Below are 26990 nucleotides of genomic sequence, written 5' to 3' on the forward strand. Positions count from 1 at the left end.
CCACGTTTGTACTACCTTCATAAATATCCCAGTAACCACCTATAAAGTTGGTCATTTGTATTTAAATTTGTTGTTTTATTTCTGCAAGAAGTTACAATCCTCTGATTTTTAGGGTTAGCAGCTCATTTTGAGTGTTTTCTGTTCAAAATTCAGGTGGGTTGGACTGGGTTACAGGGTCTGGTAGCACAGATAGTAAAATCTTCTCTTGTTCCTGGGGATTTTAGCTCATTCTCTCCTAGAAAATACTTGCTCTATTTACACTTTCACAATTCAGCAAATTAGAAGAACATTTAGAGAAAATAAAATGCTTCCAGCTGCTCAAAAAGTGACTTCTGAATCACAGTGACTGGTCCTGGGGCCTTGCCAAGCAGCACATCCTGATTTCAAACACACATCTTCCCAAGACCAGTTACAGGTTTCTGTTCCGCAGAGAAGAAAAACTATTCCTTCTTGGCCTACCTGCTTCTGATGGGAGCCATTCCTGTCAGCCAGGACCTGAGAGGGCACTGGTGTCTTCCCAAGCTAAAAGTGCAGAAGACTGAGAACAGCAGGGTTGAGAGAGATCAGCTTTGGTCAGCTGCTCCAATATCCTTAGGGATGAGGCAAGCTGGCATGAACTTACACTTTTGCACTGCTGAATTAACTCCTGGCATCCAAGAGCTGGCATAGGCTCCCAGAGGAGCAAGCACCAGGAGAACCTGGTCTTTTGCTCCTGTTGAGGCATTACAGCTCTCCCTGCCAAACAAAGCTACTCATCCCAGCTGCCTGTATTGCTGCTCTTGGTCCCTCTTATCCCATGGGTACGTCAACAGGACACAGCTGCAGCTGCAGTCACGGCCACACTCACAGCAGCTGTGAGCCCTCTCCACCTCCGGAGCTACAATGATGCATCCCCTTCTCCCATGGGATGCTCTGCAAGGACCCTCCCAGGCTCTTTGTGGCAACAGGGGCAGTCCTGTCTGCACAGAACTTGTTTCCTCCAGTTGAGGACTTTTCCAGTACAACGAGCTGGCTAGGTTTGCTAGCAGACAAGAAAATTCACGGAGAAACTCCTGTTCTTATGCCTCCCTTGGCCTCTGGAGAGGAGACTGCAAGCAATCTCTTCCTCCAGACCTGCCTGCAAGCTTTATGGGGATGTTCCTGGGCATTAATGTGCTCCCTCAGGCTGGCCTTCAGTGGTTTGTCAGTCATGAATAATTAATAAGTAAATAAAAGTACACAAGTGAAGTGCTCAAGTCGGGTTTGTGTGTCCTTTGACAGGCTGAGTGCAACTTCTCCAGGCAGTGTGCAGTGTGGCAGCCGGCAGCCAGCGGTGGCAATAAACCTTGTGCAGCCACACATCTCGTCCTTTTCCCAGCCACCACCTTCCCCTGGCAAACCTCCAACTGTTTTATCAGTAATTGTTAAAACTACCAACCAGCTCTTCTCCAGCCTCGCTGGGACAAAGCTCACGCTCCCCAAGTACCTTCTGGTGACACGCACGTGCGTGGCCGGGTCATCATCCTCTGGACACTGCCTGTACCTGGGGATGATGACAAGGGGAGGAAGGCCACAGCGTGAGCACAGTTTGGGCGAGTGCCTGTCCCAGCTCCATGCTCAGCCCGGGGAAGGGGACACCGGTGTGCTTCTGCACTGCTCACCGGGGCATAAACACTGTTAGGGAGACACACGTCTTCCCCTGGCTCATCGCTGCACTCTGCATTTGTCAACTGTACTTTAGTAAAAATGAACCAGCATCCAAATCTAAAATAGCCAGGAAAAAATTGTCATGTGACGTGGCATTATGCTGTTTATACGTAAACAGAAATCATGTGGAGGTCCTGGAGGCCCAGCACCAGCTAGGGGCTGGTTGTGGCCATGTTTGAAGCCTGGCTTTGAAAGGCCTTGAGGTGAGCCACTGAGGTGGCATTAGGACAGCTGTTTTGGGGGAAAAAGCAGGGCAGGGGGACTATTACCAAGGCAAAAGCAGTGCCAGGGGAAAGGAGACTGTGAAACCTGAGGTGTCAGTGCTCAGAGCTGCTGCACACCACCACCAACCACTACCGTGAAATGGGTGCAGGTTTTGGGCTCTCTGGGGTCAGAGAAGCACAGACATCCAACAAATATCCGTCTGCTAGACTCAAGTTCTCTGTTTGTTTTAAACTGGATTTGCAGTCTGATCCTAGATCAGATTTACTAAAACTCTGTTTTACCATTAACTGTCAGGAAGTCTCATCAGGGTGAAGCAGGATAAACCTGATGGCCTCAGGGTGTTGTTCAAGGGTCGCTGTCTCTGGGAGAACAAATCATGGTGATGGACATGTGCACCTCTGACCTGAGATAACTGATTGGTGCCAGGAGCTGTCACTTGTTTGCTAGCAGGATGGCACAAAGGATCGGGATGCAGGGCCTGGTTTTGCTCAATATTGAGATTGAGAAGGAATAGTCTCAGGCAAAACCCAGGGTCTCACATGGCAGAGGGATGCTCTCCATCTCCAGGCAAACTGTAACCCACCTGGTCTCCAGGAAACGAATTGAGAATAGTAGATACGTACTATGTGTAGTACACCAAGTCATGTGCATCTCAACTTGCTTAGGCTTTGGGTTGCTCTGCAGTCAGTTTGCCTTGTGAGCAAGAGGAGCATCAGTTCCAGATAAGAGAGTCATACTTCCCCACCAGCACCCACTCCCAATGCGAAGTGTGAGCCAACACACAACAACCCAGTTTAGCCCTGGCTGTCCATCTGAACATGAAAAGCCATTTACCTGCTGGGTGTGAGCACCCCAGCCCTGCAGTTCCTTCCACAGGCAGCCTCTCAGCAGGGCTCAGCATTCCCAATCCAGGAGCAACACACACCACAGTTGTTCTCGGTAAGAGCCTCCAGTTACACAGCATGGGCCCAGGTAAAAGGTGAGCATCTGGACACGTGCACAGGTGGGAGATGGCAGCTGCCACCTCCTGCAGTGCAGGATGGAGCAGCCAAGGGGGCTGAGCTGGGTAGTGAGCAATGCTGACTTCAAGCAGTCTCTGCCAGCTTACTTTCTCTCACAGCTGGAGGACACCTGGGAAACCTGGACCCACCACCAGTGGCACAACGGATCACCCCTCACATCCATACAGTTTGAGAGCTGCATGTGACTTGGAAACCCAGAGATCAGCAATTCCCCTGATACAGTAAAAAAAAGAAGAAAAAAAAAATAAAGTTCCCAGGGGCTTCTCAATGTTCCTTTTGAGGTTCCCACATACAGTCCTCTGTGTGCACATCCCTGCAGCAGGTGAAAGATGCTACTCAGGGTTCCAGCTGGCCTCCCTCCCACCACAGCCTAATACTTAACCAAGTGCCAAGGCCAGCATGAAAGAAGCCGTTCAAAGAAAATAGACCAACCCAGTCACTTCAGACAAGAAGCTGCAATAAATTGTAAGTTGGCAGAGCTCTTGGCACTTCCAAGTGCCCTGTTTTTACAACCAGGCTCTTCCACAGCTACCCACGTCCTAGTACTTTTAATTTTCGAACTGTTTTGCTGGTCCCTCCCTCCACTCCCTGGTAATAAGGGACTCTGAGATAGAGCTGGTAGAAGGTAAAGACAATGCAGAGGCATTTGAAAGCACTGGGGTAGTGCCATAACACAGCCCCTAATGAAGCCTAAAACTGAACTCGGTTGGAGTCAGAGCACTCCTGTACCAACACAGCCCCAGGGACACCACACACCCAGAGTGAAAGAGCTCTCCACTCCCTTGTGTAATGGTTATACTTGACAAGCAGAGGGAAGTGAGTAAATAAACATTTAAGAAAGCTTTACAGTTTGGACCCAAGATCTAGAGTTTATATTTAGTAACCTCCCCTTTACTCTAGCATGTTCCATCACCAGCTGAATCCATGGCATGGAAATGGCTTCGTATCTGCTCACATTTGAGCTGCATGTGGCTGCAGCTTCAGCCGATGCCCTTGAAGACATCAATCAGTCACAGGGCGTTTGCCATACTTCCTTGTTGCCTTCCATCCCACCACTGTAGGTGCCAGGTGTTCTTGGGAAGCTTTAAGCAGGCTTTTTGTAAACAAAAAAAAAGCTATGTTAACAAACAAGAACAAGAAAAAAAGTAACCTACCCCTGCAAACAATCACACTGGTTTATTTTTCAATATCACAGTCTCAGGAAATGAAACAGTCCAGATCCTTTCCAAGACATTACACAGCTTTTTTTTCCATCTCTCAGGCCACAAAGTAATCAAATTAGATATAAATTTGTTGGTTTGCTACATCTATTACATTGGAAGAACATAATTATTGGTAGAAGAAGCTAAGCTCCAGCAGCCAAGGGTGGAACGAAGCGCTGTTTTCTCCTGCTCTTGTGTAACTCACTTCAGTGTTCCCAGAAAAGCACATGGAGGGACAGAAGGACGTGGTGGGTAACAAAATACAGCCGTTTATTGAACAAAATGGGGCAAGGCAATGTTCCCTTTACATTCAATGACAATTCAGGAGTATGAAGCAAAACATGCTATATACACACGGACATGATACTTTGGTTACATGTCATTCAGAAGTTCTATGCCAAACCTGATAAAATTAGAGAGTGAACAGTCAAAAATAAGAAAAGAAATAGGCTTGCATAGACAGATTATTGTCAGTGCGCAATTTATATTTCAAGATTAGCTGTTGCAGCGCAGGGTACACTTGCGGCTCTGAAGAATGTACGCCTTCCGACTAATCCATCTCATCGCGTGGCTAATATTTAGATTCAACAGGCTGAAGGTTTATCCTGAAGAGCTAAATGAGACAACTGCAGTTACTTCTCTGAGGCAGTTAAATATATTACAGTGCACAGATGCAGCTGGAGACACAGCGTGGAGCCTACTCAGAGTGAACACTGATACAGTGGAACTTGCTAACTGTGAAGCAGAAAAATACTCATTTCCGTGCACCACTGTCCTCTCTGGGACCCTCCGGGAAGAGCCCAAACGGCATAGATAAGCCTTGTCCTGTGCTACTCATGGAGAGGAGGTGGCTGATGATATCCCCAGCCCAGAGCTAAGGGCAGTGCAGCTTCTCAGTACAAAGCCTGTACGTTTAGTAAACTGGGATCTCCATAGATTTATGCCTGTGCTCCATAACAAAAACAAAACAAAACAAAAAGAAACAAACAAAAAAAAAACCCCAAACCAAACAAAGAAACAAGCTGCCCGTGGTAAATGCTTTGTGTGAGGGGCACTGCCATGCCTCAGTGCTACATCCCACACCCACCTCCCAAAAGCAACTACAAAAATAAGCAGTGAGCATCTTCAGAGCGTGAGGCAAAACCAAAACCATCAGCTGGGCATGGATATAGAGCAGAGTAACCCTCAAAGTCACCCCTAGATGGGAATACCTGCTGCAGCACCCTCCTTGGCATTGCTGCCAGGAACGAGACAGCAGAGAGCTTGGTCACCCATCAGTCTCTGAGCTGTGCTCCGTTTCCTATTGCATCTCACACAGCCTTGCAGTGTCAGTGCTGCTGGGAGGAACGGCAGGAGCCATCTCAGGGGTGACAGACACCCAGGAGATCATTCTGTGTAAGAAGCGATGAGTTTCATAGACTGGCTGCCCTAGATTACAAGAGTGTAAACTAAGTAGGGGAATCCTCACACTGTCTCCAAGTGCTCCCCTTTATATATAAATTAGCAAAACACAGTTAGTTTGCATACAGATTAATATGAATTAAAATAAAAAACTTGATAATAAAAATATATAATACACACATTGATCAACAGCAATAAACTGAATGAAAACACTAGAATGTAACAGTGACTGTAATTTGGCACAAAAAAAAAACCCACACAAAGGTCTAGCACTGTAAAAATAAAAATCCTTTTCTTTTCCTTAAGAGAATGTTATTAATCCTGATTAAAATCCTGACAGATGGGAATGCAGAGATACAAAAATACTGTACATACAAGATCCCTTTTACAGAGTAAAGCAGACTGCAGCATTTGTAACTTCTGTCCCTCATCTCCAAGAGGAGAAATTGGATGATGAGACTTCATCTATCCCCTAACAGCTGATATTTTCCCACCCCAATAAGTTCAAAACCATAAAGTTCTTTAAAAAAAGATGAGCTTAACCTGTTGGATCTACCCATGTGACGACAACCGCTTCTCGCTGCAGGAAGTCCACATTAAGACAGTGTTTCGTAGCAAGGTGACTCAGATCAGCCTGCTGAAGACATCGAGTATCCCTGCATGTAAGGCACGATCACTCGGCTTCGCCTGACCTCTCTTCTGCAGACCATTGTGCTTCGGACGGAGGCGAGGACGTGGCGAGAGCTCTTGCTGGTGAGATGTGCCTACTATGGAGATCAGGAAGTGCCAGGATTTCATGGTGATTAATTTTTCCACGTGGCGCCTGTTGCCTTGTTAATGCACAGTCAGAAAGGGATGCAAGACCTGAATGACCTGGGCAGGGTCCCAGGAAGGGCTCCAGCATGCTATTAAATCCAGAGCAAAACCATAGGCAAAGCTACTGAAACTTGGCAAGAGAAGAGAAGGAAAAAAATAAAGTTAAATATTTTTCTGTCAGAGAAATGAAATATTGCTCTGATTGTTTCTTTTCAGAAGATCAACTTCATTGTGCCTCTTTCCAGGGACACATGTGCAAGGTGCTGATCTTGCATCTTGCCTACACAAGCTGCAAGAAGATCTTGACTCTCAGCAGAACCATGGCTGCTGAGCCCCAAGCTGAATTTTATCCTTGTTTATCCGTGACCTTAACTCAACTCTTGTTGACTTCAGTGGGACCATGGAATCTCCTTCCAAAAGTGATTACTAAACATGCAAGTCCAGTTGCAACCTTTGCCTCAGGAAGTGTCTAACTTGCTGAGTGCATCAGGCCCACAAGGTATATTAGACAAACAATTGCTCCGTTTATACCCCATTTACTACATACTTTCCTCAGTTACCATTCCTAGCATTTCTATCTCTCTGAAAAGGTGTCAGTCCCTTCTAATAAAACCTCAGGGACCCCCTCTTCATAAGGGCTATGGAAAAATAAAACAGGAGAAACACTCACAAGGGATAGCAAATGAATAGATGTAGGGAGTAAGAATAAAAAGGTAAGGACTAAGGGAGGATACAGAGCAAAGCAGCCCATAAAGCATTCAGTACTCCCTGAAGGCATCCAAGGAAGCAGCAGATGCTCCTGGGATCCTTCCCTTGGGCTCTTGCCTCTTGGTGCCACGGCTGGAGAGCTTGGCTGGCCAGAGGAGGCGATTAAGGAGATCTGGCAGCTCCACAGGGTAGGCACTGAGGTGTTCTTCAGACTTTACCCAGCTTCCAAATAAAATCAACTGGAGTTCTCTCATATTATTTCCACTCACTCCCACTGAAGTCAACAACTTGTATACTCCCAAGCATCTCTCCTGAATTAGTAGGTTCTTCAAACGTCAGCAGGCTCAGCGCCTTGACAACTTCTCTGATTATCGTAAGACAGAAGTTACATCAGCCAACTGCAGTGCAAGAAAGCCCACCACAGTCAGCTACTGAGGCCCAAGGAGGGCTGAATTCCCAGCTTCCCCTTCCCTTGCGCAGAGGGTCACCATTTTCCCCCATGTACAGCAAGTACAAAGCACAACCACTTTTTGATTTGGCAGGATTTTTCCCCATTCAGTTTTTCACAAGTGCATCAGATGATACAAGCAGCAGGGCCTAGACTGGTGTGTTTGTCAAAGTATTAGTTCATAAAACCCCACACCAGGCATCCATTTCACAACAATAAACACTCTGATGGCAATGGAGGGGAAAAACCTCACAAAAAAAAAATGGCATTTTCAGCAGTAGAAATTTTGACTGTTACATGAAATATAAAAATAAATTTTTACAAAATAAAATCATTGCAGATGATGTTGCCACATTGGCCCAAATTATCACATAAAAAACGAAAGAAAGATATGATCTATGTTGTTCTTTTTCCAGATCCTTTAAAAGAACATTAACACTTCTGAATGGACAGATGGAATTAGAAGAGGGAACAAGGCAAGGACAGTAAAATCTAGCCACTGGCTGGGTATTTCCTGAGAAGCAGCAGCAAGCAAGCAAGCGCTTGCGAGTCACTGAGGGATTCATGCAGGTGAGCAAGCTCATGGTCTGGAAGCAAGGGTACACAGCTAACATGATGCCACTGATGCACAAAGTCCTGTTACAACATTTTTGGCTAGTGTATGCCTGGAGCAGAGGTCTACTGGGGGTTAACTGGTCCTTCACAAGTAGTGAACTGCTGTCAGCATCCCAGTGGGAGCAGGAGAGGGAAGTTTCTTGAGCTGTTGGTCACGGCAAGGCATGGGCTTGTGCTGTGCTATTAACCATGCCCTTGTAACTTACGTGAAGAAGGAGTTGCCTTGTCTTCCCAGTGATTTGTCTCTGTAACTATCCTGACAAAGGACAACAGCCAAGCTTAAAGCCTTACAGCTGCCTTGGGGCTTGAATTGTACACTAGTGCAAGAGCAGATAGCCACAATCTCTGTGCCCTAGGGAGCAATAGCTTTATCCTGACTGGAGGCTGCCTGTGGTGCAGGATGGAGCAGTGTAGAGAAGAGGCCGCCAGCACAGAGAGCGTGGACTGTTTGGCACTGTGTGTCTGGCTCAAAGTTGCCCATAACATTAGATTTTTGATTCAATGCTCAGTGTCTGCGTGGCCCTCCTTCAGTCCCAGGTTTCCAAGACACATGCAGGTTCAGACACACTGTACTCAAGTGCATCAGCAACTTAGCTAGGAGTTATAGCAGTTCCTACTTGGCTTCAGTGAAATTCCTTGGCTTCAGAAGCTCGAAGCAGGTGACCACAGATGTCCCTTCAGGCATTTAAATCTGTTTGTGTGATTCTTCCCAATCCACAACTCACAGCTTCATCAACTCTCTGGCATGTCTTAAAAGCCATGCACACAAGGTCTAATTCTGTTGAAATTATTTCCTCTTAACTGTTCTATCCTATATCCTGGAGCTAAATGCCTGGTTACACACTCTACCCAGATTGCTGGAAACCCTAGATAGAAATACAGCAGTTAAGAAATTTTGTTTTATAGGCAATTTCTTCCTCACTGATCCCAGGTTCTGGCTTTTGCTGGTGTATGTTATGAAGATCTTCTCTCCTTCCTGCAAGCCAGCATGATTGTCAGGTTGGCTCAGCTGTCTTACCCAGCATAGGAAGAAACAAGTTTCCTCTTATAATTCCCTTTGCTAAGTCGTTCTAATATGGAAAGGACTTGTACTTCTGACCTTCTGCTGCACTGCCATAACCCAGCCCATATCCTCAATTTTCCTCCCTGTTGTATGTGCACCTCTATTTGTCCTATTCATCAAAGCTCCAGCCAAAGCTTAAAAATAAAAATAAAATGAAAACCTCAAAAGCATGTAAGAGGGAGCTGTGGCGGCTAGATTATACTGCACTGGTTAAGTGATCACATATGAGTAAGAAATCAAAATGAACAACTGTTCCTTATTAATCTGATGACACTTAAAGAGGAGATCCTGGGAGTGGAGGGTGTACCTCCCATCGGGAAGGAATCGAGAAAGTTGCCTGGCAATTCCAGTAATGTTTGCTACAGAAGAGTCAGTACCAAAGCAAAGGCTAGCACAGTTTACTGCTTCCTACGGGAACCTGGAAAGCAAAACAAAGAAAATAATCTGTAAGGATAGGTCCTGGTGAAGAAAATACTTCAGTAATCTTTTACTTGTCCTGCCCTCTTGGATGTCTGTGTGACTTTGAGACTTCTGGTAAAGTCAAATGCCAAAATGGGAACTGTACGCTACATTACTCAAGCAAAAGGAAGGGTAAGTCCACAAGAGAGGCAGATGTTTGCATTTCTTCTATGCTGTGAATGGCACTGCAGCCACATTGCACAGTCTCACTAAAGAAAACTGACCACCGGGCACTGGGCTTACAGAATCTATAAAGTGCCATCAACTTTCCAGTCTGTTTGATGAAGACAGAATGCAAAAGTTTACCAGACTTTAAATTTTGGGAAGCAAACTGTCCACATTTAAGTCACAATCAGTGGAACTGGAAGAAATCTGAGCAACTGAGTCGAACTCTGGCTACCCCTTTCCTCCCCCAGAAGGGGGCGCGACCCTCACCACATGGCTCTTGTGCCAAGTGATTTCAGGAAACAAGCCAACAAAGCAGTGCTGAGATGCTACAGAACAAAACAAGCCTGTTCTCAGAACAAGATTTTGTCTGATCATCCCATCTGCCTGCCAGACAGGTGATACTGCGAGATTTTGTCCTGTACTGGATTGTTTGATACTAGTGAGTCACCTAAAATCCATCATGTCATTGTCTCCATGTTATTTCTCCTTAATTTGCTGCCTGGATTTACAGTCATTCATCATTAAGATATCACAGAGGATAAGCAGAGAGCACTTTGACAAACTCAAGGCAAACCCATTCAGCTTTTTAGTCTCAGCCTGCAACGTGCTCAGCAAGTACAAGTCGAACACTGAATAGCATCACCTGCCTGCCGGCTGAATAAAATCCATTCCTCCTCTGTTAGCACCCTTCTTTCAAACATCCTGTCCTGCAGGCGGGTTATTCAAGGAAAACAGCCCACAATAAATAACTCGAAGTGCTGGGGTAACCACGGGCTTGATCCTACCTTTAGGAGAGTGCTCAGGTCTGGGGGTCTGGCGCAAGGGGCTAGGCTGGCTGGTGTAATACCGAGAGCGTTCAAAGTCAAGAGGCTGTGACCTGCCAAGCACAGTGGAAAAAAAGCGCATTGGAGGGGGGGGGGGGGAAATCTCAAAAGACATAACAGTGTGGCTAAAGTAACATCTCAGCTGCCTGGTCTGTCCCTGTCAGTTTGATGCAAACTGTGTCTGGCCCAGACTTTCCACTTGCAGACCAGCTCCTCTGCACACAGCCCATTACTGTTTCCGTGGTGAGAAATGCACAGTATTTACTACTTCTCATGGACTGCTTTCATTTAATAATGGTTTCAAGTTATCAGGAAACAAATAATTTACATTATGACGTTTGATGCAAACCGTTTGACGTTTGATGTCAAAAGAGCAACATTTTAGAGTGTTTAATGCTTGCCCAGTTTTAACCTCAGAGTATTTTAATAAGAACTCTCTCAGTCCCCACCTGCACACCTCATTTGTTATTTCTTTTGTAAATTCAACAAGAATTTCTAGACTCGTATCTAGATTGGAAATCAAAACCACTGGGGTCACTTCCAGGGTTCAGTCCCTCATGAGGAGCATCAGGCTAGGGTACCAACTGATTCAGAAGCAGCAAACTGATTCAGAAGCAGCACTGGGCGACAGCATGTTCCCACCAGCTCTGGGACGAGGCACTCCACAGCACAATGTACTTGCTTGCAAGTCCACACACAGCAGCGGGAGCGGTGTACAGGGCTTAACTGGGAGCAAGGACCCAAGGGAGCAGCTGTGCAAGCGCATCATGATTACTCCTTCCTGCCCAGAGATGACATTTGGTTTCACATCCCCAGAAGCTCTTTAACCCTCTCAATGTTTTTCTGCTATTTAACAAATGTCACCACACAAGCTCATCAATCTCTGTCAGAGCCAGGCAGGGAGACCGATATGGACAAATGCCACGAGCACAGCGAGTGACGCATGTCACTGAACACCTCCCAAGCTCTGTGCCCTCCATCTCTTTTCAGTGGTAAACCCCTGCTCTCCACCAAGCCCCTTATGGGTGGGTCAGGCTGGTCACCCCACAACTTCTCCCCAGGACTCAGCCTCTGAGCAGCTTCCCAGCCGCATTTCCACAGTTTTTCCAGACAGTTCAAGCTCACCTTGAAGACCTGTCGCTTCTGTGTCGCTGAGTTTCAGGCCCTTCTTTTGACCTTGAGCGCGTGGACTCACTTGCATCATACTGATGGGAAGAAGGGAAAGGAGTTCATCTGCGTGCCTTGCAAGACACCAGCCAGTGCGTTGGGACTACCACAGCTCCATGCAGTGCCTTCGCACGTCAGTTTACACACACAACTAACTGCAGCCAGACACGTGCAAACGGCACCATCAGGGCTAGTTTCCAGTAAATGAAATTCAGCCTTGCTGAGCCAAATTCAATTTTTGCTGTAAATATGAGACAGTGCTGGGGAACGCATCCTGAAGCTGGGGTTGAGTGCAGTCAGTGTGCAACGACAGTGCGTGTGGCTGGGCTGAGCACAAGGGACCAGCTGCACGCAGCTGGGCTCCTGCAACCACTCAAGCACAGTAAGGAGGCTGAGAACATCAGAGCTTCCTCCAACTGGCCCCAAGGTTAACAGAACACCCCCTTTAGCACTTTACCAGTGCAGATCATGAAATCTGTTTCCTATCAGCTTCCACATCAGCTAGCCAAGCCTCTGTAGCATTACTCATACAAAAGCCTAGGCTTGATACACTCTATACTTCCATTATAGAGACAATTTTATTATGAAGCAGAGTGACAAATGGAGCAGCTGGGTTGTCCTTATACCTGCTGTGCACAAACAGAACCAACTACTGCTTTTATTTATACAGTCAAGATTTCAACAGAAGGAAGATCCTGCACCAGGAGGACTGACAGTGCTTGAGAAACGCCACGAGGTGCTGTGACATCTAGTGTCAACCTGCAAGGCCAGAGCCCAGGGCTTACCTTGCTTGACACTGAAGCCAAAGAGTATCTAACCAAGGAGGTAGCTCCAAGAGGCTTGGGAAGCAGCTGAATATCAAGCAGCAAGACCCTTTGGATGCAAAAGTCTGCACCATTCATTTTGCTCTCACCACACACCCTCACCTCCCTCTGAAAATGGGAATAACATTACAGCACTTCATTTGTTGTGCCTCCTGAAGCTTGACATACCTTCCAGTCTTGATCATGCCTCCTTCTTTCAAAGGAAGACTTTTCTCTCTCCCTCCCTTTCTTCAAAGCTTTTTTCTCCTCAGCCATCAAGAGTCGGGCAATTTCCTAAGAAGGGAAAAATACAGAGAGCATGTCAGATGGTTTTACTGCTCTTGTGGGTTTGAGTTACTTAAACCTTTTCCTATGGACAGCTGCTGAATGGGAAGGGTGCAATGCCAGGATTTTATCCCTCTATGATCAGAAATCAAGTGACAGAGCAGAAGTATGACTACATGCAGCATGCCCAGTGGATCTCTGATTTGCCAGAACTGCATTTGCAGAGGCTTTCTGCCTTTTATCCCTTTTCCTTCAATGGGCAGGTTCATCTCACAGGATCCCGATAGTCTCCCTGAGGGCTCAGTTACAAGTTACACAGCCATGAACTTCCTCTACCATGGTTCCAACTGGCAGTGCAACTCCCTGCTTGGCCAGCCTGAGCATACACATGAGAACCAGCTATGAGCAAACCCCACTGGAGCCCTGAGCTTCCCCTGCGAGGGGGGAAACTAACAACTACAGGGTCAGAGAGAACAAGTGGGATTTAGCAGTTTCCACAAGTAAAGGAACACCACAAATATTTGACTTCTTGCTCACCTCATCTTGGGCTACTTGAGCTGCCTTCTGATCTGCCTCATTAGCCTAAAAAACAAAAACAAAACCAAAATTATTCATAACAATTAACCTACTGGGCAAGGCAAGTTGGTGCCCATACAAATATGCTACTGTCCTCTCCAAATATACTTAGCTAGCTCAATGATTATCTCAGCACCCAATACCAAACTGTAATTTCAGCTTTTCAACTGAGTTTTGCCCTCATCTATCTGTCACTGCCCACTCCGGTGCCCCCTCTCTCAAGGATGGGCACTGGCCTATCTCACATCTAGGCTGACCATGTCGTCTCTACCTGCCTGGAAATGTTCATTTAATATCACTCTGCTTGAATCAATTAATTTTTGGTTGTTTATTTCAGAAAATAGGGCTCTACTGGCTGGTTGCCAGCTGTCACTCCATATGTATGTGTATGGGAGACAAAGGTAATTACCAGAATAAACAGTAGCGAGACCTTAGGTCTTAAAGTCACTATCATATATAAAAGTTCTGCAAGTTAAAGTTGTCATGGCTGGCTGATTCAGTTCCTTCGAGTTGACTAATGAACCCTCTCTACTCACCAGGAGCTCTTCATCCTGCAGCTTACGAGCAATCTCCTCATCAGACAGCTCCTGTTCCCTTCGAGGGGTGTCATACGTGGCTTGCCTTGTCCCCCTCAACTTAGTGCCTACAGATTGCGAGAGAAAACAATCAACTCAACCATTTTCCAAATGCTTTTGTAAGGAAATTCCCACTATCTCCTCAGCCACCTGCAAGAAGCCCACTCGGGGGGGTGAGCAGAGACCACAACAGTGCACCTGCCAGACGGTTGGTTTGAGAGTACCTTTAGCCGAGGTGCAGCACGCACCTTCGGGATGCTTCTCCACGCACATAGAAATGTCTGGTACACCATGTCTTACATGACAAATGTAACTATATGGCAGAAGAGGCCATGTTCCTTGAAGCAGTCTTTGCTGACACAGCAATGCTAGCAAAGGAATCGTCATTTTTCACACTCTATGTTGATACAGGTAACGCTGGCAAAACCGGGCAGCAAAGAGCCGCCCAACATCCGTTACGAGCACAGCAGAGTCTGAACACACCACTGGAGCAGCACGGGCTGCAAAAGGTGCCTGGGACATGAATTTTACAATTCACAGTAAGAAAACAGCCAAGTAAACATTTCTGAAGTTCATACAAGGTTCACTTCTGTCTTTGAATACAGAGTTTTATTTGTTTATTTTAAAGTTAAATAATCTCAAGTGATTTATAATTTCATATTTTGAAACTGTCTCCACAGTTTATTTGCACCAGGCCACCAAAGGAGTCTCACTGTACCCCTGTTACAAAATGCATGACTTCACTCACACAACGAATGCCTTCTTCCCTCTGCAGTCTGAACTGTATTGTTCTGGCATCTCCGACGTCTAAATGAGCTTTCTGCCTTATGTCTGAAGTATACAAATACTCCAGACGTCCATCTGTCTCTCTTCCACCCCAAACTCAGAAAGTAAGTTTTCAGAAAATAAGTTTCACTCAAGATTTTCTTGCCTCCAGATACACCGTTTACATATTTATTACAAACACTCATTACATCTTACTGGGTCACACATCAGTTTCCTTCCCATCAGGTAAGGCCAAGGAAAGAAAAGGAAGTAGGCAACTGACCTTAAAAAAAAAAACAAAAACAAAAAACAAACAAAAGCAAACCCACAACCCTTTCTATGCATCTATTGACACACTATTGTCATACTCCACCCAGTATCCCAAGATTTCAAACTGGCGAGGACCAAAGACCTCATGCATCAACCCCAATTAAAAATGTGAAATAGGAAACCACCTTCTCTTCAGGTATTAAAGGAGATGTGGGCTTTTTGTTTGGTTGGTTGTTTTTTTTTTTCTTTTTGTTTGGTTTGAATCAACTGATCAATAACCTTAAGCAATTAACACCCTTCTTACAAAACACCTTAGCAAAAAAAAAAGTGAAAACTTCAGCTTTGGCACGTTGTGGTTAAGTGTATGACCTGGCCTTTCCCAGCCTGGTTTATCAATCCAAGCTGTGAAGAGCTGCAATCTCTGGCCAGAAACTCTGGCAAAAAGCATCAGCTTGGTCAGAGTTAAATTATTCAGAGTGCTTCCAAGGCCGCGGTAAACAGTTTTACCACGCTGGAACAAACAACAGCCTGGCTGACAGGCTTCGTACACCACTGCCTCTATGGAGAATAAAAGTAGATTTCCAGGAATTGTTTGCTGCCCAGCCCGAGGCTGAGCTTTCTTCACCCACTGATTGGTTAGCTCAGAAGACAACAATAAGTGTTACTTCCACGTTACTTCTGCCCACAATCAGGGGAGCACGAAGCCCATCATGACTACTGCCCAGAGGAAGAGGATGGGAGCCTCCAGCTATTTTGACTCACTGTGTGATGGGATACTGAGTAACGCAGACTCGCATTGTATCAGGGTGAATCACTACCTACTAATTATATCTAAAGACTTGATTAACATTTTCCAGTTCCCCAAAGAAAAAACTTTTGCATAATGAAGATGAAGCATAATTCTTCCAGTATCTCCAGAGACAAATGCATGATCATCCCCACCTTACTTGAGTGAAGACCAGTTAGATGGATTAAAAGCACAACTTCCCCACGCTGTGACAGACAGATCCAAGATCTAAACTCCTGCTTTCACTAAGAGATAGGTTACCCCCATCCTCAGTGTGGTTTTAAAAGCAGAAAGATGGATCTGGATCTTTAAAACCCCAAGTATTATTGAACAAGAACTACACAGGTGCACGTTTCCTGGAAAAATCCATTTGTACAGAATTTTACAAGAACCCCATCTTACAAATAGAGCCCAGCTGGACACCTACCATCACTACTGAACTTTTCCTGAAGTGAATTGATTATGTTGCCAGCAGGGTTTTCAATGGTGAATGGACAGAAATTGCTGGCTTGTTAGTACTTAAGCAAACTGTCCCCACAAACAGCCCTGCATCACAAATCAACAAAACACCTGTGTAATCCTAATGCTTTTTGTTTTTTTTCCTGTGCAAGTGGAAAATGAAATGTATCATGCATCATGTATACAGCATGAAATGTATCATGAAAACAAATGTTTGAGAGGTTGGAGTTTTTTGTTTGGTTGGTTTTGGTTTTTTTTTAACATGCAGGATACCAAGAACATCATTACCAACAATACCCTCTAGCTCGTTCTCTCTGACACCGTGAGACACGTCAGGAAACAAAGAGAGCAAGAATATTAATGAATAATAAAGAATATGACTACATAAGGGAGAAATCCAGGCAGGATTCACCATGTACGCTTTGCAGACATAATGGAGATAAGCATCTTCAAAGACACAACACAGATTTCAGACGCCAGGATGGGGTGTGCAAATATCCATCCCCACACGTACGTACGCCTTTCCCATCGCTTGGTTACCTGAGTCTCGCTGGTAGTCTCCAACCTTCCCCTGGGTCACAGCATGTAAGGATGGGGAAAGTCTCCTATGTCCTGCCCTTTTGCAGTCTCTCTCCTCACGCCTCCTACGATCACGTCTAGATTCAGCATCATGGAGCTTCTCATCACGCCCTGTCCTGTGTGACGAGTGGCTTTGATGATGAGATTTGTGTTTTTCAGAGCGCACCAGCTGGCTGCCAGCCCGCTGCCAGCTCTCCTGCTCAGCATCCAGCTCCATCTCCAGAAAAGGAAGGTGCTTTTCTCTGTCTTGCCTTGCTGGCTTTCTGCTGTGCCGTGCCTGGTCTGCAAGTCCACGCTCTGACTCCAGGTCAAGACTAAGAGGTCTCCAAGCCTTCTCCCTGCTGGCTGCTCTCCTCTCCCGCAGCTCCCAGCTATTGCTGTGATCACAGGCACCGTGCTCAGCATCTCTTTCCAGGTCAAGGCTGGGAGGTCTCCTGGATCTCCCTTGGCTGGCCAATTTCCACTCCTGCTGATGGCCATTGCTGGCCTCACTTGGTTGAGGAAACCTCTGATGACGCTCCGAGGGGTAATGCCTGCATTCGGAGGCGCTGTCAGACAAAGGTGAGGGCGCTTGCCGGTGTTCTCTCTGCCGGTGCATGCGCCTGTCACCATCACGTGCCCTGCGAGGCTCGGGAACCTGCTCTCTGGAGTCAGCCCAGGGGTGCTCTGAGCAACGAGGGGGGACAAACAAGGAGCGGGTTAGTGGTGCGGGGGCTAACGGTGGTTCAAGGAGGCCAGACTCACAGAATGCAGATGAGGGAGCTTGATGCAAGAAAAAGCTGGAAATGTAGGCAAAGCATGGCAGGGTCAGAATGAAAAAATAACAGGAATATAATGCTCACAGGATATAATGGGGGGCAGAGTGAATTGGCAGCCTGGCTAGCAGCAGGGCAGCACAGGAAGCAACAGGGTTGGAGCAGAAAGTACAGGTCCAGCCCAAAAGTGTGCCTGAGAGCCTCCTGAGACAAGGACAAGCCACTGTGCAGATGAAGGACTTTCACTGATGCCACTGGGGCTGAAAAGCAGCCAGCAGAGCAACTCATCTCCTGGTGACACATCACTGCTGCAGGATGCTGAAATCACCACAGAAAGGCTTGTAAAGGAGGGGTCAGGATGCTGGAGAGGCTGGGAGGCAGTGAGGGACCGTGAGGCCAGGCGGGGTCAAGCAGAGGGGTCAGGTTGGATCCTGGTTTATGAGCATCAGTACCTTGCCCTGGCTTCAAGCACAAGGTGTTTCATCAGAAAAAAAAAAAACAAAAAAAACAAAGTCTCACCTAATGCAGGGAAGACCCACAAAAAGCTGAAGAGAAAGAAGCAAGTGGGATGGGATTTAAAAAAAAAAAAAAAAAAAAAAAAAAAAAAAAAAAAAAGCAAGAACAAGATGAGGGATAGCTGCAGCATCCAAATGTCTTCCACCACAGACTGTCATATATCTCTTGCAGACCCAGAAGTTTGAGGGCTCACACTTACTCATTGCCTAAATAAAAGTGTAGGTTCTGACTGCAGAGCAGGCTACGGAAATTTAAGGGCAGGATAAGACTTCACAAAACCCAGGCTCCTGACCTCAGCAATGAAGCTGGAAAAGCTGCTTACTCAGCAGGCTGGCGGAGTTGTTTCCTCCATGCTTTCCAGAAAGCAGGTGGAAATTTTCTTTGTTTTTAGTTTCAGTAATAAACCTGACACAGCTAGGAGGATGCAGCAGTCTAGCCTGTATGCAATCTGCTGATCGATTTATTTTCTAATCAACTTATTTGCTGAGAAAAACCATTGCACTTAGTGAACTATTATCTCTACAGCAGCTTTTCAGAATGAAGGCGTATTTCTGAAGAAAAAAAAAAAAAACTTCCTCCAAGCAGAGGATGTACAAAAAAAAAAACCCAAAAAAAACCCCAACAACCAACAACCCAGCAGTGTAAGACTTTCCTTCTCCAATGCTGAGAGTTTTTATAGTATCTAAAAATATTTAAAATAAATATCACTGCACATGAATTGCATTCTGTTTTAATAAATAGCTCTGTCTTTCTTACAGTCATTCAGATTTCAGAAGAAAAACCCCACCAAAACTGAAAGTTCCCTTCAAGACGTTCTAATCGGAAAAAAAAAAAAAAACAAAATTTTTCCAGAGTCAGCAAAAATACACCCTACAGAAAATCCACCTTGAAAACAATTGTGTTACTTTTATCCAGAACAGGTACCTGTTTAAAAATCCAAGAATTGTAAGATTAACCACAGCAGTTCCTGTGAACTGGTAGGTTTTTCTGTTCAGTTTTAGATGGTTCACATGATTTACAGAAATCAAATAACCAGTAAAACAATTTAAGTGACTTACTGAGCAACAGAGACCAGAGCCTGAAAGCAAGAGTCAGTTTTTGAATGATACTAACAAGGGTCTAAGAAGTAATTCAATTTTGTGATTAAGGAAAGCTCAATAAATACAGCAGCAGAGAGCAGGAGATCACAAAAGAGCAAGGTGCGGCCACACTGGGAACGAATCGCTGCAGGTAATGCAATCATGCCAGACAGCCCAGCAGAACGTTTGCTTTTGGGGTATCTCCGGGTGATTAACTCCTCAGCAGGCACCAGCTCCTGGGCACATTCCACAGGGGCCGTGCAAACACTCTTTAGGTCCTGGCGCTACTCTCTCAAGTGGCAAGTGACTGAGCAAATACAGAAATGTTTTTCATGGCACAGACACTTCTGGGAGGAACCCTGCCTTTTTTTCCATGTTTATATTTCCACTTTAAGAGCTCAGATTGCTCTGGAGCAACAGCCCTAATCCACACTCGCCCTGAATGTGGATAAATTTTTATTCAGTCTCAAGACAGACTAAAACCCAAACAAAGTCGGGGCCTTTTTGTTTAAGTTCACAAGTAACGAGGATGTTACAAATCCAGGATGCTGAGGTCTAATCAAACGGTGCCCAAGCATTTAAGAGGTTCCAGATCAAGGGACAAGATGATTCAGGCATCAAAATCCACTCCCGTCCTTTACAGTTTGTAGGGAGTGAGGATCAAGAGCAGCTCTACTATAAATGGTCAGGCAAAACACCTTCTACCTCACCTCTGAGAACACGGATCACTGCAGGAAGAAAAATTAGACCCACATATCCTGCTCTCCAAATTTACATCACAATCTCAGTTCAGAGAGTCAGTCACAGGCTTTTGTCAGCTGATCTCCGTTATAAAAATCCATTGTGTTCTACCGTCTCAGCAGGGCAACATTATTACCTAGATTGTATTTTTTCAGGGACTTGTCACATTTAATTCTGAAAAACTGAAGTGTGGGTTGGCCGTAAGACTCCAAGATCAAAGTCTTTCCCAGCTCAGTACATGTAGCAGGACTTGTGGTCATGAAGTTTCCACTTGGTTACTGTTTTGCACTTTGTGCTTTGTGTTTTCTTGGCCGTCCTTGAACTTCTTCCCAACTGAAACTAAAATACTTTGTGCAAATTCAAATAAAAAGATATTTAAAATCGCCAATGGCATTGATGTTAAAATGAGAAATAAGGAGGTTTGATCTTCATCTTCATGATCTGTTAATCAAAAGTAGCTCGTCTCCTCCCCGCCACATTTTTTTTAAGAAAGAACACAAGAACCACCACCAGTGCTCAGCAAAGCCATCCCCAGATTGCTCCATAATTAAACACACCCTGATCCTCTCTTCCCAATTTAAAGAAGTTCTGTATTAAATCATAAAAGCCAACTTAGAGAAAGCAATACAGTGCTGTGGGTTGTATTTTTTCCACAACGTACAGTCCCAGATGATAATCACAGCAGAGACATTTTGTGGAGATCACCTTGTTATTCAGTAAGTCGTTCAAGGCAGTTGTGCTAATTTTAATGCTTGGATACGTACCTGCAAGGAGTTCTTTTTGAAAGGCTGTTCCATGAACCAGCATTCATACCTTTACACGCACAGCTGTGCCAGCATCACAGATGAGAAACGGAACTGTCTCTCTTTGAACGCAGATGTGGAATTGCATCTGAATTTCTCCCCCGCACGCTTGTGGTGTGACACAGAAGGAACTGTGGTTTATCAGTGCCATCAGCTACTGGCTTTTTCCACAAGCCCTTTCAAAACGTGCATGCACGGCTGTGCTTGCACATGGACACACCACACTCCCTACTCCTGTTCTTTAGGCCATCTTCCAGGACATCAACAATTATAAGACTGCCTCCTATACTTTTTTTTTTTTTTAAGTATGTCCTGATTCTAGAATAAAGTCTGATCCTGACCCTGGAAACTGATGCAATGCTACAGGGCTGTACACAGGGCTGTAAAAGCTGTAAAATAAGGGAAACCTCCTAAACAGAGATGTCAGATCACCAGGTTCACCTATACTGCCATAATCTTGATCCTCTATCTAGCAGAAACATACCTCCATTTTCTGCGTAATAGCTGTCTTCATAGGCAGTGTGTCCCTGGGATTCTGGGTAGTGCTTCTTGCGCTTTTTTTCTTCCTGCAGTTCCTTCTGTTGTAGGAGGCGGGCAATGTCCTGCAGACATGGAAGAAAATTAACATTATCTTCCCTCCTCCCCCCAAAATATGTCCAGATTCTTTTATTCAAATTCCTTATTCAATTACAAAAGTCCTGATGGTTCAATTTTTCAGACATGGCAACGACCAGGTTACTCTCAGATTCAACCCCTGGGCTGGACAGGGCTCCAGCTGAAGGCACTTTACACTGGAAGGAGTTCCCTCAGCAAGTCATGAACTTCCTTCAAACTGGCTGTTATTTACAGGGACTGTAGGATCCCAGGCAGGGAAATGCATCAATTTGACAGACAGAGGCTGAAGGAAAAGAAAATCGAAAGTGATGTTAGGAAGAGAGGACTAGGCACAAAGCAGGAGCACTGCAGGAACTGCAGCCATTTATCTTCTGTCGCAGTTTTGATAGATATACCATCAAAGAGAATAGCACTCCATTTTCCTAATTGGTTTTCTTTCGAGATGACTAATGGATCAACAAGGCCTAGCAACAGCAAACAGCTCCTTAGGGCTTCCTCATTTGGGGCTCAGAAGCTTGCAAGTCAGTGGAGCTAGTCTGAAACTAGGAAGAGAAGCTGGAAGACACCAGCATGGCATGCGAGCCATTTGGACGCTATTCATTTAAGCCTCCCTAATCCTCAGGACCTTTAAAGAGCCATGCATGTAAAGCATACACTGCAGGCAGGAAAGGCATCACTGAAATGCAAACTAAGAGCCAACACCTTCCAGACCAAAGCCAGTACTGAAGGACATTGGATAGGTGTTCAAGTACAAACTATTCTTGCAGGATTCAGACCAGATCTGCTCGGTAACCAGCTTTGTGGAGGACTAAAAAAAAAAAAAAAAAAAAAAAACCAAACCAGAAACAAAACCAAACAAACAACTCAACCAAAAAAACCCAACAACTTCCTCCCCCTGACAAGGTTAACCTCTTCTAGCAAGTACAGTAAGTCTATAAATACAGGGCCTAAGCACATTATCTCCAGGACTGAGACAGCTCGGGACTTGCAAATCCACACAAACCATTTCTTACAGACTGGACTTGTAAGCAGGTAGGCTTAGCGCTTCATTTAAAAACCCTGTGTACCAGACTGGATCTGCCTCAAGCACAGCACTGGCACAGCACCACTAGCCACTACTGATATCAGAGTGCTACCACATACGCTAGGCAGCTACTACATCCTCAAGTGTGACAGACACAAGACTAGCCCAGCCCGTGACCCATACTGGTGTAATACAGAACGTCCTGCAGGGTACACATACAGATGCTGTGCCAAGGGTTAGAGAAGGGGCTCCGATATTCGTCACTCTGCCAGCTGACAAACCCCTGGGGCACTGCGTGCACTCAATCACATTGCTCAGGCTCTGCACCACCACAGTGGCCCACTCAAAAGAAATCACATGGGGAGGGACGCTGGAAGGGAAGCAGGATCAATTCAAGCTCTCCAGAAGTCCTGTTGCAAGGATGGGCAGTAGTGCCACACCCTGGTACCAGCAGCAGCCTAACTCAGTCCACAGCTATGTTTTAGCCACACTTGCGAACTTCCCACATACCAGCAGGAAGATAAAGAATATTTATGGCTTCTCCTCATCGCTTTGAGTCACATTCGTTTGAAGATTGCTGCCAACAGCACAGGGTCAGCACGCTGGTTTGACAGGTTGCAGGGACCTGTTGTCAGACTGCTGACATCCCAGCAGATCTCTACATAAAGCAGGAAGGAAAGGTGCAATTCCCACAGCCAACATGAATAGTATTGCATCCTCTTCATCTTCTCAATGACAAATGGTCACATTTGTAGCATAAATGCTTTAGCTGGAGTGTTCCTTCCACTGCCATCACCACAAGCTCCTCTTGAAAACCCTTCCACATCTGCCTGGGCAGCCTTTCAGTACTTGCTTGGACTTAATGGTAAAAGAAGAAAATGAGGTCTTGCACAAGCAAACTGAGACGTTTGTCAGGGAAGGACAGATTCTTATTTCAGGCTCTTCCAGGAAACAGAGCCTTGTCTTCGAGCTCTTCCTACAGAGAAGATGCCACTAGGTGTTTTTTGAGCATCTCAAGACTACCCTGACTTCTCAGGAAACTGTCTATAAACAAAAATGGGGCTACACTCCAGGCTCACACAAGTGTTCCTCCACTCTGTGAATTTCTTGAATACCCAGTCTGAGAGGCTGACACAAAAAAAAGCTATCAACAAGCCAAATCTTGAACACCACGGACAAGCCACATTGCTCACTCTCAAGTGACAGCAGCAGAGCAATAGTTTGCAATAACAAAAGGAACCTACTACCAAGAAACTGCATCAGAGTGTTCAGGCTGTGAAAGACTAAATTGAATATGAAAGAAGGTAATGGAGACGTCAGAGATGGATGGCTAGGCTGAGGTCTGGACTTCCTGCTGAAGTCTTTGCACCAAAGACCAAGAAATCATGACCCAGGATTCTCCCAGAAGCAGCATCTGTCTCCTTGCATGAGAGAAAGCACGCAGATCTCAGAATGCATAAACAATAACAGTTTCCTACACCAAGGTAATGAATACCTCAACGAGACCCACCTATTACTTGCCCTCTTCATTAGCAAGGCCACTGGCCTCAATAACCCCTGTGACCCTCGAGCATGAGGACTATGACTGTATCTTATTCCTGTAACAGGACTCCCTGAAATCTCTGTGCAAACAGAGATTTGTGAGGACCAGGACTGACACCACGCAAGCCAACTCCCATGGCTAATGACAGAGAAATGCCTGCACTGAAAGGGCTGCTACAAATAGCCCTGCCATCCCTGCAGCTTTAAAGGTTACCTCATCATTTTCCTCTTGCTTGCGGCGCTGCTCCGCTTCAAATACCAACTTCACTTGGATTTCCTGAGCGATCTCACAGTCCTGTCGTTCTCTGGAAGGCAAGGAGACAAGGATTATAGGCAGCTAAAGTCAAAGGCCTCAGTCAGCCTGAAAAAAGTGATAAAAGAGCTAAAGAACCCATCTGATTTACACAGACTTATTACTCTGTATTAATGCAGAGCTCATGAATCCTCACCAGGGACCAGTATTCCCTGTACTTTGCTGCTGGCCAACTTTAGAAAACAGCTCCCAAAACACTCACAATCAAAGTATAAAGTAAGATAAAACAGATTCATAGGCAGTTTACTAACAAAGGAGGTAGGAACTATAAAATAGGGCAGGCCCAGGTAGTGCACAGGAGTCTCTGCAAAGAATCTAATTCTGCTAGGGAGTTTTTGTACGCGTGGTACCAAAGGAGGGCTTCAGGGGCATGGTTAATGCAGGTATTTCTGGGAAGTGGTTTTCATGTGAAAGTTAAGAAGGAGAAAGTGCAGAAATGCTGATAGTAAAATGCAGCAGATAGGCCAAGCAGAGGCTGGAGGTGGCAGTTCAGTAACGACTGAGAAACACCGCTGAGGTGGGATGAGACACAAAAGCAGAACTGGTGCCAGGAGGCAAAAGAGCAGCATGCATTGAAACAAAACGGGAGGGAGCAACCATCACAGTGCCAGTGCTGATGCAAGAACAACACAAGACTGTATTAACTGGGGACAGAGAGATACTGGAGTAATTGAGACATGGAATGACAGTTTCATCTGTGCAGACAGACCGGGAAGGTTGTATTTCAGCGACATCATACAGAAAGCATCTGCAAGAATTGTGCCATAATCAGCCGTGCACTCTGGTGCCTGGCAAACAGGCTGGAACGATGGCCGGGGGTTCCTTAGGGCAACCCAGAAAAGGCCTAGGGGATTTAAGAAGAAAGATTAAGAGTTCTTTTTTTCCAGCACTGTTGAAATTGAGCCAAAGACTAGCCCTGAACAGGTCAGAAAAAAATCTGAAAGGCAAGGCATAGAAACAGATGTCAATGGCAAAAGCAACAGGCAGAGCTTGCTTTATTAGAATACAATCTTTGGAAGCACATGCTGGCAATGATCAGGTAGGTGATGGGAGGACTACCAAGAGCACATTATGGAAATCAAGCAAATATTTCAAGAGAAGCAGGTTCAGCTATGTCAAAGTTGTGCTGTCTGGGCTAGAGAAACTAGTTCTAGGCTTGAGTAAGGATCAGGGCATAAATGGCCTAGCAAACCTGGAGGCAAAGGACTGAAAGACAGTCTAGGACATGAGTGGAGGAAATTAAAAATAGTAAGTACAGACAAGCACTTTCGGTAGTGAAACAGAGAGAAGTGGCATGGCTGGAGCAGTCCGTTTATAGAAAGTGAAGAAGAACAAGAGAAATAGAAAGAGTGGGTATGTGGCTTACGATGGGGAGGAAGGACACTGCAACGAGAAGATGGTTTAGAGGACAAATGCCACCAAGAAACAACTAATCTGTTATAGGGAAGGAAAAGGATCATACAGCAGGAAGAAAAAGAAGCTGCTTTATTTCTGTCAACTGCTCCTTGGAAGCTGACCTGCAACTGGGTAGAGCAGGTTATTTATATGAAGCCCAAACACACACGAACCCCAAGTTAGTGTCACAACATTATATATTCTTCCCTTTCCCAGACCACCATACTCACACACACTTGTGCATATTCAAAAACTGACCCACATCTAGAGACGCTCTGGAAGGCACCCATTAATTTCAGCATTTGCAGGGCTGGAGTTACCAATAGGTCAAACAACTTCAGACATCACTTTCCTTCATCCAGGCAGTAAAACCTGGCATTTTGTGTGTGTGTGCCCATGTGCCTTTCACTTGAGTCCAAGGAGAGACCTGTTCAAAGGCACACGAGCTCACATGGAATCAAATTTAGTTCTTGAACCTGCCATATAAAAAGGGATCTTGGCAAACCTGGTACCAGCGGGGAACCTCAGCCCCCAGCAAAGCAACAGCTGAAAATGCAAATCCTGGGGAGCAGACTGCCAGTGGGCCTAAGACAGTGGATCCTTTATGACCCGAGTCTCAAGAGGACACGAATCCAGGTAGAAAATAAGTTAGAAAGGTCAGACATATCAGGATGTTGCACGTATCCAGTTCCCTGAGCACCTGTGAGCAGAGCTAAGGTGCCAAGTTCATCAGCATCAACTGACTTGCTAAATGCTTAAAATACATCCTACTGCAGACAAACAGGACACATAAACAGCTAATAGTCTTTCAGAGCCAAGGCAACAAGGTCATTGCCTCTCCATTCACAGTAAGAACACTAGAAGTAATGCAAAAGCAGAAGTATTTTCTTGTTCCTGATGACATGCATCTTGGAATACACCGTATCAATCTCCAAGAACCACTAAACAGCTGCAGAGGATTAGATTTCGGGTTTTATTGCTCAGTGGTAATTAAATACTGAGACTTAATTAGTTAATCAACATAAGCTAGTGTTTCAACTTGACTGAGAATAAGAAAATAGGTTAAAGAACTTTGACAGCTCTTCTTGTCCTTCAGTTTCTTTCCAGTGAGTTCAAGTCCCTAGAAATCAGCCAGAGTAATGTGAACATCACCATCCCTGAACATCACATCAAGGTGTTCTCCATTCCTCGGCAGCCAGGAGTGTTAAGAGTGTCAGGGGAACTCTGCATCAGTTTAGGAGGGAAAAAAGAAAAAGGAAAAGAGACACAGAGAAAAAAAATAAAATAAAATAAAAATCAGTGTT

General features: G+C 45.4%; 1 protein-coding gene across 2 annotated transcripts in view; it reads right to left on the bottom strand.

Moving 5' to 3' along the window:
• Nucleotides 1–4090: 4090 nt before the first annotated feature.
• The window catches only part of CCDC50 (coiled-coil domain containing 50), a 42854-nt gene continuing 19954 nt past the window's right edge, over nucleotides 4091–26990 (bottom strand). Inside the window, exons 4-12 of one of the 2 annotated variants that reach the window (XM_086754372.1) lie at nucleotides 24193–24283; nucleotides 21282–21399; nucleotides 16865–17569; nucleotides 14005–14111; nucleotides 13430–13474; nucleotides 12797–12901; nucleotides 11763–11842; nucleotides 10599–10690; nucleotides 4091–9604 (exon numbers count right to left, since the gene is read on the bottom strand). In XM_086754372.1, coding sequence (XP_086610498.1) covers nucleotides 9585–9604; nucleotides 10599–10690; nucleotides 11763–11842; nucleotides 12797–12901; nucleotides 13430–13474; nucleotides 14005–14111; nucleotides 16865–17569; nucleotides 21282–21399; nucleotides 24193–24283 — 1363 coding nt within the window. In that variant the 3' untranslated portion in view covers nucleotides 4091–9584. The remainder of the gene's footprint in view (nucleotides 9605–10598; nucleotides 10691–11762; nucleotides 11843–12796; nucleotides 12902–13429; nucleotides 13475–14004; nucleotides 14112–16864; nucleotides 17570–21281; nucleotides 21400–24192; nucleotides 24284–26990) is intronic. The other variant, XM_086754373.1, reaches the window with a different exon arrangement.

Source organism: Chlamydotis macqueenii, chromosome 9, assembly GCF_036417535.1.
Source record: "Chlamydotis macqueenii isolate bChlMac1 chromosome 9, bChlMac1.mat, whole genome shotgun sequence".
NCBI classification, from domain to species: Eukaryota; Metazoa; Chordata; class Aves; order Otidiformes; family Otididae; genus Chlamydotis; species Chlamydotis macqueenii.